At 49.7% G+C, this 14,405-nt stretch overlaps 1 protein-coding gene across 7 annotated transcripts in view; it reads right to left on the bottom strand.

The window, feature by feature from the left end:
• The window catches only part of NOD1 (nucleotide binding oligomerization domain containing 1), a 54,228-nt gene that overhangs the window by 20,851 nt on the left and 18,972 nt on the right, over window positions 1–14,405 (bottom strand). For 3 of the 7 annotated variants that reach the window (XR_010344077.1, XM_012475131.3, XM_064380497.1), the window contains exons 3-8: window positions 13,987–14,088; window positions 10,111–10,299; window positions 8,528–8,702; window positions 4,620–6,444; window positions 1,418–1,501; window positions 86–169 (exon numbers count right to left, since the gene is read on the bottom strand). Coding sequence is in view for 5 of the 7 variants with exons in the window: in XM_012475131.3 (XP_012330554.2) it covers window positions 86–169; window positions 1,418–1,501; window positions 4,620–6,444; window positions 8,528–8,702; window positions 10,111–10,287 (2,345 nt within the window). In the remaining 2 variants the exon portion in view is untranslated. Of the gene's footprint in view, window positions 1–85; window positions 268–1,417; window positions 1,502–4,619; window positions 6,445–7,060; window positions 10,300–13,986; window positions 14,089–14,405 lie in introns of those variants that run through there. The other 4 variants (XR_010344078.1, XM_064380495.1, XM_064380498.1 and 1 more) reach the window with 4 other exon arrangements.

Genomic DNA, 14,405 nt, shown 5'->3' with positions numbered 1-14,405 from the left:
TCTTTACCATGACATTTAATCTCTGAACAACAGAAGGGGGTGACCAAGAGAAGCTACCAAGGAACCTGGTGCCTACCCCACTTACTTAAGGTGAGTGAGGCTTTTGCATTCATCCAGGATCTTGGTGACGTACCTGGCTCCGACATCGGTGATCTGGTTGTTGTATAAACTTCAAGAGAAAGCACAGCCGTGAGACTTCATGGCTCCCAATGTCATTGTAATAACCCCTATTTTTTGAAGTATGTGCTGTCTACTGATTTCCAAGGTCTAGGTTGAAAGGGGAAAACATAGACACGGGAGTTCGGGGCTCTGGAGTCTCATACCCAGGCTCAAAACCAGCTCCACCACTTTCCCCAGCTTTATGGCCTGGGACAAGTCACCTAAGGGCTCTGTGCCTCAGTTTCTCCATCTGTAATATAGGGGTAATGATTATAGCCCCCTTCCAGGGTGGTGATGAGGATCTTGGGACACAATGCAAAGCCCAGGCGCGTGGGTGCTTGGTGACTGGCAGGTGATGGGTATTTACAAGGAAGATTACATTCAGCATCTTGAGGGGAAAAGATTCTCTCTGCATATTGAAACTTCTCAGTGTCTACCTTTCAGCTATCCCACCGCTCAATGCCAATTCAATAATACAGCAGAAGGATGTTGAAAAGCAGCTAAGCTCGGGCTTCGAGGGTTCCACAGCTGCACAGAGCCCTGGAGCTGAGTGTGGCCCACGGTGGTTCGTGTCCCTGTCCTCGTTAACATTGCAGGCCGCTGAGGCCCCAAGAAACTGAACAAGCGCTCCAGCTCACAGAGCCACCAGTTGTGTCGGGCTGGCCCGCTGGCCCTTCTCGCAGACTCCAAAACCTCAAAGGCTCTGAATGCCCCACATTTTTCACAATTCTTTTGGCAACTGATGTGGAGCTATTTATAGTCTTTCTTACCACACTTGGTTTGACTGTTCATACATTCTGTGGGAGAAATATGAAAGTGTTTGAAAGCAGAGCACAGCCTTAGACCCCTGAGCCACATCACGCCACAGCATGCACTCAGAATCCCCATTTGGGTCTTGCCTCAAGGGCTCTGGATGAGGGATTTCGGACCCGTAATAGTCAAGACTACTATATAAACAGGATTCTAACATTTACTAAACATATTCCCTTATATTCTCTCTTTGCATCCCCCAATAACCAGTTGTAAAGCAACTTGTCTAAACTGGGATCCCCATTTTACAGATGAGGAGGCTGAGGCTCAGCAAGACTTCATGACTGGCCAAGCCACGCACAGAACCCAGGACTCAACTCCCGGTCCAGTGCTCTTCCCAGTCCTGGGCCATCTGTGCCGATCATCCAGGGACCCACGTGAATGTTAATTTCCTGCAGCTCTGTATTATTACTAGGTAGTTGGCCCAGTGTTCTGGAGAAAGACATACCCCAAATATGTCACAATTTTGTATTTGGTCAGCTCTTCACTTAGCACCTTTACCCCACCATCAGTGATCTGGTTTACGCTGAGTCTGAAACAAAACAGCAAAAAAATTATGAGTCAGGGCAGGCACTCATGATGAAGGATCATTAATCTTACAAAGATCCAGAAGCCTTCAGGCCCTGGAGTTTTCCCAGGTATAGACGCCCCTGGAGAATGGCCGCAGCAATTCTTTGAAAACCAAATAGCCCCTTTCAAAGCCTGGCCAATGTGGGGTCGCCAGACCCACCCCGCACTAGCCCACGATGGAGGCTGCAGCACAGTCCCCCGCTCCTCACGTGACCATGAGGGACACAGGGAGGACATGTGAGGCCAGCCACCTCTGATATCACTCCCTTTTCAGGGGGCCTATGTGTCAGCCAGACCCTGTACCTGGTTCTCACTGCACAGTGGAGGGCATGGGCTTAGAAACGTGAGGGGCTGCTTTCAGTGGTTATTTTACTGGAAGAGGGAAGTACCCCATCATCTTGTGGGCAGGGCCAGTGATGTCAGGTGTCCCGCAAAGTGCTGGGCAGGTCTCACAAGAACTGTTGTACCCAAAATGCCAACAGCCTTCCCCCATCCAGAAACACATGGGCTAACCCTGACTTGTCACTGGAAAAGGCTGTGGGTCCCACTGTCTCTCTCTCTTTTTTTTTTCCTTTTTGAGATGGAGTCTCCCTCTGTTGCCCAGGCTGGAGTGCAGTGGCACCATCTCTACTCACTGCAACCTCTGCCTCCCGGGTTCAAGCGATTCTTCTGTCTCAGCCTCCTGAGTGGCTGGGATCACAGGTGCGTGCCACCACGCCCAGCTAATTTTTTTGTATTTTTAGTAGAGATGGGGTTTCACCATGTTGGCCAGGCTGGTCTCAAACGTCCGACTTCGTGATCCGCCCACCTCAGCCTCCCAAAGTGCTGGGATTACAGGCATGAGTGACCGTGCCCGGCTGGGTCCCACTGTCAAAGGAGACTGATCATGTCTTTCTGTAAAGTGTCAGACAGCAAATATTTTACGCTCTGTGGGCTGGGTGGTCTCTGTCAAACTACTCAACTGTGTAGTGTGAAACAGCCAGTAAGTAAATAAATGCATATGGCTGTGTTCCTAAACTTTACTCACAAACACAAGCCATGGGCCCAATTAGGCCCACAAGCTGACCTTGATAACAAGTAAAAGGCTTGATTTTTAGGCCACATCAAAATGATCAAGTCAGACACTCTGGACCCTTCCCCTCAGAGTCCCTAGCTTGGTGCTGGGAAATAGTGTGTATGTACAGGGCATGGCCAGCCCAAGATGGCACAGGCTATTAGACATTCCCAATAGCTATACTTTACTTTCTCAGCAATAGATTCCCCCATCTTTTATCTGGGCCCATCTGATTGAGTTCTACCCATACTATTAAGTTGTGAAATCTAAGCAGCAGTATAATAAAGCCAAGAAGTCTTCTTAAAAGATTGAGACATGCCCTTCTTTGCCCTTCCTTTTTACTGAGAGCTAGAGTGTTGACTAGATGGCTGGAGCTTGAGCAGCCCTCTTGGGCCAAGATGTGAAAGCCAGGTAGTGAGGATGGCAGAGCAGCAAGGCAGAAGACAGCCTGGGCTCCTGACAGTCAGGGAGACTCCATACCAGTCCTGAACTACCTACCTCCAGACTTTTACATGACAGAAATAAGCTTGTAAGTCATCAATATTTGGGGTTTTCTCTCTCAGCTAAAACTAATCCTAACTGACGCAGCCAGAGAGCTCAGCATGCTTCCTGTGGCTGCCCATGTCCTCCTGAGCTGCTTTTTCTTGCACTGATGTGAAGGAAAGCTTCACCTGGGGACAGCAGAAAGGGCAGGGCCACCACACTGGTGTGGGGTTTCCCTTTTAAAAGACGGACAGAGGGGCTGGGTGTGGCAGCTCACGCCTGTAATCCCAGCACTTTGGAGACTGAGGTGGGAGGATCACCTGAGGTCAGGAGTTCGAGATCAGCCTGGACAACATGGTGAAACTCCATCTCTACTAAAAATACAAAAAAATTAGCCAGACGTGGTGGTGCGTACCTATAATCCCAGCTACTCAGGAGGCTGAGGCAAGAGAATTGCTTGAACCTGGGAGGCGGAGGTTGCAGTGAGACGAGATTGCGCCACTGCACTCTGACCTGGACAACAGAGTGGGACTCTGGGGAAAAAAAAAAAGATGGACAGAGGGCAACACGAGTGTGAGACTGCCTAGAGCTACAGAGGGAGAGTCACTGTGACCAGAGTCACAGACTCTGGCTGTTCCAATTCCCAGGCTAGGGCAGCCTTCAGCCCCCTGAATCCCATGTCACCATGCAATTTACACTCTGACACTGGTGTGACAGGCACTGGGAATGAGTTCCAGATCCCTACTGGTCTTCAGAAATGCAAGAGCCAAGTAATGGTGAATTTAACCTCATGTGGAGATTTACAACCGATTTATTTTATATAGGAAATGCTGATAGAAGAAAACAGACTGGTGTCTGTTTCCCCTAAACTATGGAACAGGAAAACAACCACGAGTCAGCATTTTAACTGAGATCTCTAGCAGTGTGAAGGGCTGCTGGCTTTGATCACAGAAAATCACCAATGCCAGTTAGCACAAGGTCTGCTTTCTCTGCAGTAATAAAAGCTTCCATATTCCGGAAGCTTCTTGAGGACTATCTCTGAGCCTTGCATTAATCTTAAAAGGAAGGCTCCTTATGCAGTCTGGCACTACCATGTCCTAGCTGTGTGATCTAGAGCAAGCTATTAACTCTCTGTGCCTTCACTTCCTCATCTGCCGAAAGAGAGACAGTAACAGTACCTAAGTTATAGGGTTGTAAAGAGCATTCCATTAGGTAATGTTTGTAATGCACTTCACCCATTCTCAATCAACACTGGTCTTTGTGGCTATAACTGATAGGATTATGAGCATCTTCTTTTTCCAGGTGAGGGCACAGAGGCTGTGAGAGGTGAGCATGTTGTTCAAGGGCACCCAGCTGTGGCTGACCCAGGTCCACCTGCCTCGAAGCTTTGCACCTTGCCCTCTGGCCCCGTGAGAGAGAAAAGGTCTGGATATTCCAAGGCCCATGGTCATGAGTCCCAGGGGATCCTGGTCCATGATACCACTCCTGGTGCCCCCCAGCCTGGCCTGCCGGCCCACCTGCTCCCCTTGCCTGGCGGCCTTACCTGATAACGGTGAGGCGGCTGAAGCAGGGCCGCAGCTCCTGCACGCCGTAGTCATTGAGATTGTTGTTGTCCAGGTCTAAGGCCAGGCGCTTGGGGAAGTGGTTCAGGACGAAGGAGAGGGCGCTGCAGTCGGCCGAGCAGGCGTTGCAGTAGGTCAGCTTGAGGTAGTTGGCGCAGATGCCCCTGGCCGCCAGCTGCCCCACCTTCTGGCTCTGTGTCTCGTAGATGCAGCGCAGCATCCAGATGAATGTGGGCATGGCCTGCACCTGGTTGAAGCTTTCGACCTGAACTCGGGGCAGGTTCTTCAGGTAGCCCCGCAGGCTGGAGAACAGGTGTGCCCACAGGGCCTTGCGCTTCCTCCTCAGGGCCACTGCGGGCACCAGGTACCGCAGGAGTTTCTGTTTGGCTTTGGACAACAGCCCACACAGGAAGAGGTTGGTGAACTGGAAGTGATCCTTGTTCTTAAAGAGGTCTTCCCCCACCGGGCCGCTGCCCTGCAGGCACTGGAAGCGGAGGAGGGGAGGATAGCAGGACGCAGCCACTGCCTCCCCAGAGGGCATCCACTCCTGGAAGAACCTGAGCAGCTCCCGAGTGCCCACCCTGTCGTCCAGCACGAGGAAGAAGGCCGTAAAGAAGGCCTGGAGGGTGAGGTGCAAAAACTCGTAGGACTGCTGTTCCCCACCGGGGCCCAGCTCCGGCAAGGCCCGCAGGAAGCCCAGCTGCCTGTCTCCCTCCTGCAGCCCGGAGGCCTGCACCTCCTCGTGGGTGAAGACAAAGAGGCTCCTGTCCATGCCCCAGTGGGCCACCTGCCCCAGCGAGCACAGTGTGTCCCGGCTGGCGCGGAGGGTCTCCACCGGGCTGCGTGTGTTCCGCTGCACCAAGCTGCTGGGCTGCATCCTGTTCAAGTGGACTTCGGTGACCAGCAGGAAGACGTCGGTCAGGGTCATCGTGCAGTCGGGCAGCTGCGGTGAGCCTTCGAAGGCGGCGTGGAAGTGCTGGAAGCACCGGAAGATGATCCAGCAGAAGAGGGGCACGGTGCACAGGCTGCAGAGGTTGGGGTTGGCCTCCAGCTGGCTCAGTAGGCGGTCCCGCACAGCCCGCTCCGGGAACATCCTCTTCGCGTAGGCGTGCAGGTGGCTGGGGGAGAAGCCCCGGAGAAGCACCTTCTTCCGCAGGAACTGGCGCGGGACCTCGACGCCTGTGCGGGCCGTGAGCAGCTTGCTAGCCCCCTTGAGCAGCTTCCCGCTGAGCAGGTTGGCCAGTAGGACCAGGGGGTGGGCAGGCTCCCAGGGGCAGGAGATGTCAGGCACACGGCTCAGGTCCAAGTCTGAGTGCAGCTCGTCCAGGCCATCGAAGGTGAAGAGGGCCACCTGGGGGAAGCGCAGCAGGAAGGCGAACACCTCCTCGGGGTCCTGTTCCGGGTAGCAGTAGTGCTTGAAGAGTAGGTCCTGCAGACACAGCCTGTCACTGTCCCTGAAGCAGCTGAACATGCGGCAGCGAAAGTGGAAGAAGAATTTGACCCCTGCGTCTAGCCGGCCCGTGGCCCAGAGGCTCTGCAGCCGCTGCAGCAGCATGGACTTGCCCACCCCGGCATCGCCCAGGACAAAGATGGTCTCGCCCTGCTCGTTGAGGATGCCGGTGGTGTGGTCCAGGAGGCAGGCCAGGCTGCCCAGGCTGCCCAGGCTCTCATTGCTGAAGCCGACCAGCTCCATGATGGTGTCCATGTAGGTCTCCTCCAGCAGCAGCTCCTCCTTCTGGGCATAGCACAGCATGAACTTGGAATCACGGCCCAGGTGGTGTCGCAGCTGCTGGGTGTACCTGCTCACTGGAGGGAGGGATGGCAGGGCACAGCGGCACGGTGAGAGGGAGAGAGGCAGAAACAGCATCAAACAGGGAGGTCTCAAAGAGAAACAAGTGTGCAAACAATTCACAACCTGCAGCCTGAGGCCAGCACAGCCACTCCTCAGATGCAGGCCCTGGGGCGTGTCACAGACCCAGCTTTCCCGACCCTGAGGGCCCTGGGCTTTGATCCTTCTGCTTGACCTCAGATTTAGCCAGACAGAAGGTGGCAGACTTCAGCTGGGACCAGTGTCTGAGACAAGCCATCCTTATCCTCTGCACGATATTGTCATTGAACTGCAGCTAAACACTGATGCCCCTCGCACTTGAGGGCCAGGCCAGCCCCCACTAACACCGCATTTTTGTTGTTAGAGATAGGGTCTTGCTCTGTCCCTCTGGCTGGGGTGTAGTGGCCCAATCATAGCTCACTGCAGTCTCCAACTCCCGGGCTCAAGCAATCCTCCCACCTCAGCCTCCCAAGTAGCTGGGACCACAAGCATATGCCACCACGCCCAAATAATTTTTGTATTTTTTGTAGAGATGGAGTCTCGCCATGTTGCCCAAGCTGATCTCAAACCCCTGGGCTCAAGCGATCCACCTACCTTGGTCTCCCAAAGTGCCAGGGAGTATTATATACTCGTCAATAATTTTTAGTAAATTTAAGAAGTTTTGCAAACTTCGCCACAGTCCAGTTCTAGAACATCTCCACCATCTTCCCAGAGTTTTCTGGAACCTATTTGCAGCCAATTCTTGGGTTGTAGGCAACTGTTGATTTGATTTGTCTATAGATTTACCTCTTCTGGACGTTTCATAGAAATAGAATCATACAATATGCAGTCCTTTGTGTGAGGCTTCTTGTAGAGTAAATGACACTTTAAAAGCTAGTAAAGTAGCTGGCTAATGGAACCAACAGAGAAGTCTTTCAAAAGAATGATTCCTCATGGGAATATTTTCTCTTTTCTCATGGGGGAAGAAAACACCAGGAGGCAGGAAGGAGCAGACAGAGCCAGAAGCTGGCAGTGGCTGGCCGGCACCTGCAGGGCCGTGGGAGTGGAGCCTAGCCCTGGCACTGCCGGCTGGCTTTGCTTCCCCAAAACACACACCTGTCCTGTGCTTCCATTTCCAAGGGCACATTGGATTCTTCAAAAGGCAGGATTTGGGTCCTTGGTGCTGGTATGTTACCAACAGCTGTCTCAAAGTGGAGAGCTCAAAAGCAGGGAAAGAAGACTCCTGCCCCAAAGCAGATCCTGGCCCCAGTGATATGTTCTCACATGTCTTGGACTGCTGCTGTCCTGACTGCCATTGGCAAGGACACATTTGTCAGAGCTCTTCCAGCAGACTCGAAGCTCCTTGAGGGCGGGAACCCTATCTGTGCCTGCTCACCACTGTCTCCCCGACATCCAGCACAGGGTAGGGTCTTGGGATGTGGTGGGTTCAGCAAAAAATTCTTATTGAACTAATCAGTTAACTAATGGGGTCTCCCACCGTGCTTTGGAAATAAGGACTGTCACCCAAGGGTGACGGAAGAATACTTTGCCTAGAATTAAACCTGGCAAGACTTTATATTTTCTTTCCTTTTTTTAGCGACAGGGTCTCACTCTGTCACCCAGGCTGGAGTGCAGTGGCACAATCATAGCTCGCTGCAGCCTCTGACTCCTGGGCTCAAGCAGTCCTCTTGCCTCAGCCTCCCCAGTAGCTGGGACTACAGGTGTGTGCTACCATGTCCAGCTAAAGATTTTTTTAAAAGAAAAAAAAAAATACAACCTTGAATTTGTGCAGCCATTAAAATGTCTACATATGTCAGGATAGGAAGAAAGCAAGGGGTCAGAACAGAGGCCATTCCCACGCATCCACAGGCCCCTCTATAAACCAGACCATCAAAGTGTGGGCAGTTCAATCTCGGTCACCTGGGCTGCACGTGGGTCACAGGGTTCAGCTGTTCCTTTCTAAAATCAAAATAGCACCTGAGCCTGCTTCCTGAGGTGGCACTCAGGGCTGGCCCAGCCATTTCCACAGCCCGGGGCCCTGTTTGCACTGGCGCCTGTGGTCTCGCTGGGGCTGCCTCCTACCTGGGTCAGTGTTGACCACGACTTTGCTCTGAATGAGCAGGGAAGGGGAGAAGCCGATCTCCAGCAGCCAAGGCCTGAGGTCCACGTAAGCGTCTGCAAGTTGCTGGAGCAAGTAGAGGAAGAACTCGGACACCTCCTCGCCCTTGCTCTGTACCAGGTCCAGAATTTTGCGGACCTGGAGGCGACACAAGCATGAGGGCACGGGCTGGCATGAGGGGCATCCTCCTACTGTAAGGACCCTCAGGCAGGCTCAGGGCAGGGCTCTGAGTTCTTACGATAGCCGGTAGCTACCCCATCCCCCCAGCTGCTGTGACAGTCAATGTATTGGAGCCCCAAAAGCTGTGAAATGACCTCCTGAGCAAGACATAAAACCACCCAGCTCTAAGAAACCGGGAGGCTTCCATAAGCCTAAAAATATAAAGGACAAACTCACAACTAGAGCCCCATCTAGCCATGGAATTCTCTCTCTGCCTCCTTTTCCCTCTTTCTTTCTTGGAGATAGAGTCTTGCTCTGCCCAGGCTGGAGTATAATGGCATGGGCTCGGCTCACTGCAAACTTCACCTCCCAGGTTCAAGAGATTCTCCTGTCTCAGCCTCCCAAGTAGCTGGGATTACAGGCATGCACCACCACGCCTGGATGATTTTTATATTTTTAGTAGAGACAGGGTTTCACCATGTTGGCCAGGCTGGTCTCAAACTCCTGACCGCAGGTGATCCTCCTGCCTCAGCCTCCCAAAGTACTGGGATTACAAGTGTGAGCCACGCTACCCGGCCTTCTCCTTTTCCCTTTTAACCTGACACAATGCCGTGCAGGAATGAGAGTGGAGTGGGGAGGGGGAGAGCCACCCATTGGGCATATTGAGGTGGGCACCCGGGCCACACAGCAGGAGGACGTCAGGCCATACATTAAAAATGGGTTTTTTTCTTGTTAAAAATGCAGGAAAACAAATCGAGAGAGGAGAACAAAGCAGACGAGTGTGCTGCTTCCCCCAGAAATCGTCCCTTCCGAGTCCCAGCGGGGCCATGCCACAAACGGGATGTGTCATTCCTCTAACCATGAAAGAATTTGTGGTCTCCATTTTATTTTTCAGGAAATGACGCAAAGCTGAAGTGAAACTAAGGGCTGGTAAGGCTTCCCACGGTGGAGCGGGGAAGTCTTCACTGTGGACCTGCCGTGGGATGCCGTCATTCCAGAACCTGAGGCAGTTCCCTCCGAGTGTCACCCAGCCACGAGCAGCCCTCCAGCCTTCAGAGGCACTGAGTGAGGATCACTGCTGTGGGTGCTTTTATACTTATGTTCTTTTTCCCTCCTAATAGAAAGAAGATCTAAAAATGAAGTGTCTGGGAACCAATACACACAGCAATGAGAGCTGAGATGTCAGGGTTTGCTGCAGACACAAACGCGGAAATGAAATACCTGATTGTGCAACCTGCTAGCCCAGGCGTCTGTGTGCTGTTAGTACCCAAGTGCAGCCCTGCCCGCTGGACCAAACTCCCACACCCTTCACTCAGATCAACAGGGCGAGGCCTCTTCCAGCTCCCGGGCCCACATACTGCCCATCCCGGCCCTGTTCCCGGGGCACCTTGTCGGGCGGGGTGGGGCAGGCACACACGATCTCCGCATCTTCGGCCGAGAAGTAGTCATTCTTCAGCAGGTTGTCCACCAGACACCGAGTGTTGCGGATGTGAGTGACCAGAAGTTCCCGGTTGCTTTTCACTAATTGAATGTGGGGGTGTGACTCTGATGGGATTATTTCCATCTCACTGGGGCCCTGCAGAGTTAAAGTAGCAAGCAGTTACTTTTCCCAAATTCATCTTTGGCTGCATGTGTCCTTTCAGCAGAAGGGAAATCAGGATTCAGGTCAGCCCTCCAGGGCCCCCGCTACTCTGCACAGCCCCTGAAGAGAACAATGACATCATCAGTAAAGCAAAAGCTACAGAAAGAGTTCACCCCACCTCCCACTGGTCCTGGGGTTTCTCTACCTACAGGAGGAGTAGCCATGCTTAAGATGTTTATCTGGCCAGGCGAGTTGGCTCATGACTGTAATCCTAGCCCTTTGGGAGCCTGAGATGGGGAGATAGCTTGAGATAAGGCCAATAGTTTGAGACCAGCCTGTGCAACATAGTGAGACCCTCATCTCTACAAAATATTTTTTTTTATTGCATTTTAGGTTTGGGGGTACATGTGAAAAACATGCAAGATTGTTGCATAGGTGCATACGTGGCAGTGTGATTTGCTGCCTTCCTCCCCTTCACCTATATGTGGCATTTCTCCCCATGTTATCTCTCCCCAACTCCCCACCCCCCGCTGTCCCCCCGAAGTCCCCCCCAACAGACCCCAGTGTATAGTGCTCCCCTCCCGGTGTCCATGTGTTCCCATTGTTCAACACCCGCCTATGAGTGAGAACATGCGATGTTTGATTTTGTGTTCTTCTACAAAATATTTTTAAAAAATTAACCAGGCATGGTGGCACACACCTGTAGTCCTAACTACTGGGGAGGCAGAGGCAGGAGGATCACATGAGTACAAGAGTTCAAGGCTGCAGTGAGCTATGATCACACCACTGCCCTCCAGCCTGGGTGACAGAATGAGGCCCTGTCTCTAAAAAAAAAAACTTTTATCTTAGATGCATTAAAGAAAAAAATCATACTTTAATTGTTTGCACTTGAGGGTTACATCACTAAGGCAGGTGACCAGAGACGGCCAACCTTTTTTTTTCTTTAATTCAAAACTTCTTTATTATTATAAAACACAAGTGTGCTTTGATCCTAGACTGGGATAGTGATGGAAAGGTGTATTATTTTACATAATAAGGTTAACAGGGCTTGAGGTTTTTGCATTCCCCAAGCAGGGAGCAGGCCCGGAAGTGGGAAAGGAGGACCTGTGGGTGTGGTGAGAGACAGGGTCTGAGCACAAAATAGGCTGAGGAGAGAGATGGCAGCATGAAGTCTCCTGTGGCACCCAGAGCCAAGGGACCTGGGGACAGTGACGTCTCAGTCACTGTTGCCCATTTGAGGATGTGTTATAACCTCCTCCCCCGTGTCCTCGACCTTCAGCAAAGTCTGTTATACACAAGCACCCTGGAGAAGGAGGGAGAAGCAACGGCCCCGTGTGGCATGAAGCGGGACAGAGGGAGGGCAGAGGTGCAGGACGAAGAGGGAGAGCCGGCACAGAGCTCTCGGGATTAGATTCCCAAGAGAGGCATCTCTCTGAAAACCCTTGAAAATTTGGTGCAAGCTATTTGATTTGGGCATTTAAAAATGCTTGGGCTCATCTGAGTTATCCTAAAATTGCACTGACTACCTTTCTTGTAACACTAACAGCAAAAAATCATAATAATTTTTTTAAAAAGTCCCACAGAAGATCCTTCAGACTCTTCTTGTCCAGGCATCCTTGCATGTGTAAAATGATCTTGGAAGTCGAGAGACTTGGAACTGGACACTTTGTCCTTTGTCTAAAAACCCATGCATTTCAGAAACAGTTAAAATTTTATAAATATATATATATATATATTTAAAATTTTATATATATTTAAAATTTATATATATTATTGTACTTTAGGGTACATGGGGTACATGTGCAGATCATGCAGGATTGTTGCAAAGGTACACACATGGCAATGTGGTTTGCTGCCTCCATACCCCGTCACCTACATCTGTCATTTCTCCCCATGTTATCCCTCCGCAACCTCCCTAGCCCCTGCTGTCCCTCCCCTAGTCCCCCCAAACAGACCCCAGTGTGTGATGCTCCCCTCCCTGTGTCCATGTGTTCTCATTGTTCAACACCCGCCTATGAGTGAGAACATGTGGTGTATGATTTTCTGTTCTTGTGTCAGTTTGCTGAGAATGATGGTTTCCAGGTTCATCCATGTCCCTACAAAGGACACGAACTCATCGTTTTTTATGACTGCATAGTATTCCATGGTGTATATGTGCCACATTTTCCCTGTCCAGTCTATCATCGATGGGCATTTGGGTTGCTTCCAGGTCTTTGCTATTGTAAACTGTGCTGCAATGAACATTCGTGTGCATGTGTCCTTATAGTAGAATGATTTATAATCCTTTGGATATATGCCCAGTAATGGGATTGCTGGGTCAAATGGAATTTCTATTTCTAGGTCCTTGAGGAATTGCCACACTGTATTCTACAATGGTTGAACTAGTTTACACTCCCACCAACAGTGTAAAAGTGCTCCTATTTCTCTACATCCTCTCCAGCATCCGTTGTCAGGACATAGGCATAGGCAAAGACTTCATGACTAAAACACCAAAAGCATTGGCAACAAAAGCCAAAATAGACAAATGGGACCTAATTAAACTCCAGAGCTTTTGCACAGCAAAAGAAACAATCATTAGAGTGAACCAGCAACCAACAGAATGGGAAAAAATGTTTGCAATCTACCCATCTGACAAAAGGCTAATATCCAGAATCTACAAAGAACTAAAGCAGATTTACAAGAAAAAAACAAACAAATCCATTCAAAAGTGGGCAAAGGACATGAACAGACACTTTTCAAAAGAAGACATATATGAGGCCAACAAACATATGAAAAAATGCTCATCATCACTGCTCATTAGAGAAATGCAAATCAAAACCACATTGAGATCAATCTCACGCCAGTTAGAATGGCAATCACTAAAAAAAAATTTTTTAAGAGTTCAAAAAAAAGTTCACAGATCTTTTAACACAATCAGCATCATTAATATGTTTCACAAGCCACATCTGTTAACATTCAGGTCCAGTGGTTCTCAATTTTTTTTCCAGCAAGTGGCACATGAAGTCTCCTGCTCTCTGACACACTTTCATGTTTTGTTTCGTTTGTTTTTACCTATCAAACTGCAAAACACTGCAAACCTTATAGGGATTCTCAGCCAGACCCCACACAATAACTTTCTTATTAGAACCAAATGGTTGAGCAGGGAAGAGTACAATTTAAAATTATCAGCAACAGAAGGGCAAGCGATACCAAAAAAAACTTAAAGGGATGAAAATGACTGGTTAGTTGCTGTTCCGATAAAGGTTATTAGATGCTAATCCAGCCTTTTCTTTTTTCCTTTTTTTTTTTCTGAGACAGAGTCCCACTCTGTGGCCCAGGTTGGAGTGCAGTGACACAATCTTGGCTCACTGCAACATCTGCCTCCTGGGCTCAAGCAATTCTCCTGCCTCAGCCACCCAAGTAGCTAGACAGGCGTGTGCCACTAGGCCCAGATAATTTTTGCATTTTTAGTAGAGATGATTTCACCATGTTGGCCAGCCTGGTCTCGAACTCGTGACCTCAAGTGATCTGCCCGCCTCGGCCTCCCAAAATGCTTGGATTATAAGCATGAGCCACTGCACCCAGCTATTTTCTACAGCAGTCAATTCTATGACCGACTTTAGGATCCCTAGCTTTAGAAAAGCGGTTCATTTAGAACATACCACTTGACAATATTAAATTTAAATTAGCAGTTAAGAATACCTTTTTAAGTTTCTGGCATCATTCTTTGAAGTTAGTCCGAATATTTTAAAACAATGTTCTTTAAATCTTCAATTTCTAATTTCTTTCTGGAATCTGCAAAATCTAAGAAAATAAAGACTTAAAAAAATTATTGTGCCACAAGGCAAATGAATGAATAAAATTGGCAAGAGAACAATTTTAAAATCGAGTACTCCCAGATGTCAGACTGCTCTCTGTACCTTCTTCTGTTAGGACCATGTTTTCTAAATGTTAACCATCCCACCATAGCACTTTTTTGTTGTTCTTGCCATGAGTTTTACCTGTAGTTTATTTGCTTAAGTTTTGGCTTTCAATTGAGTTTTGAAAACTCTAATATATTAATTTTAAAGGAATGTTATGTCACCATTAGAGACAGAAAAAAATATCCTTTGTAATACATA

The sequence above is a fragment of the Aotus nancymaae genome, unplaced genomic scaffold (genome assembly GCF_030222135.1).
Source record: "Aotus nancymaae isolate 86718 unplaced genomic scaffold, 86718_ANA_hifiasm-v0.15.2.pri h1tg000025l, whole genome shotgun sequence".
In the NCBI taxonomy this organism is placed as follows: Eukaryota; Metazoa; Chordata; class Mammalia; order Primates; family Aotidae; genus Aotus; species Aotus nancymaae.
The sequence above is the reverse complement of the archived record's forward strand: the minus strand, read 5'-3'. Positions and strand labels throughout refer to the sequence as shown.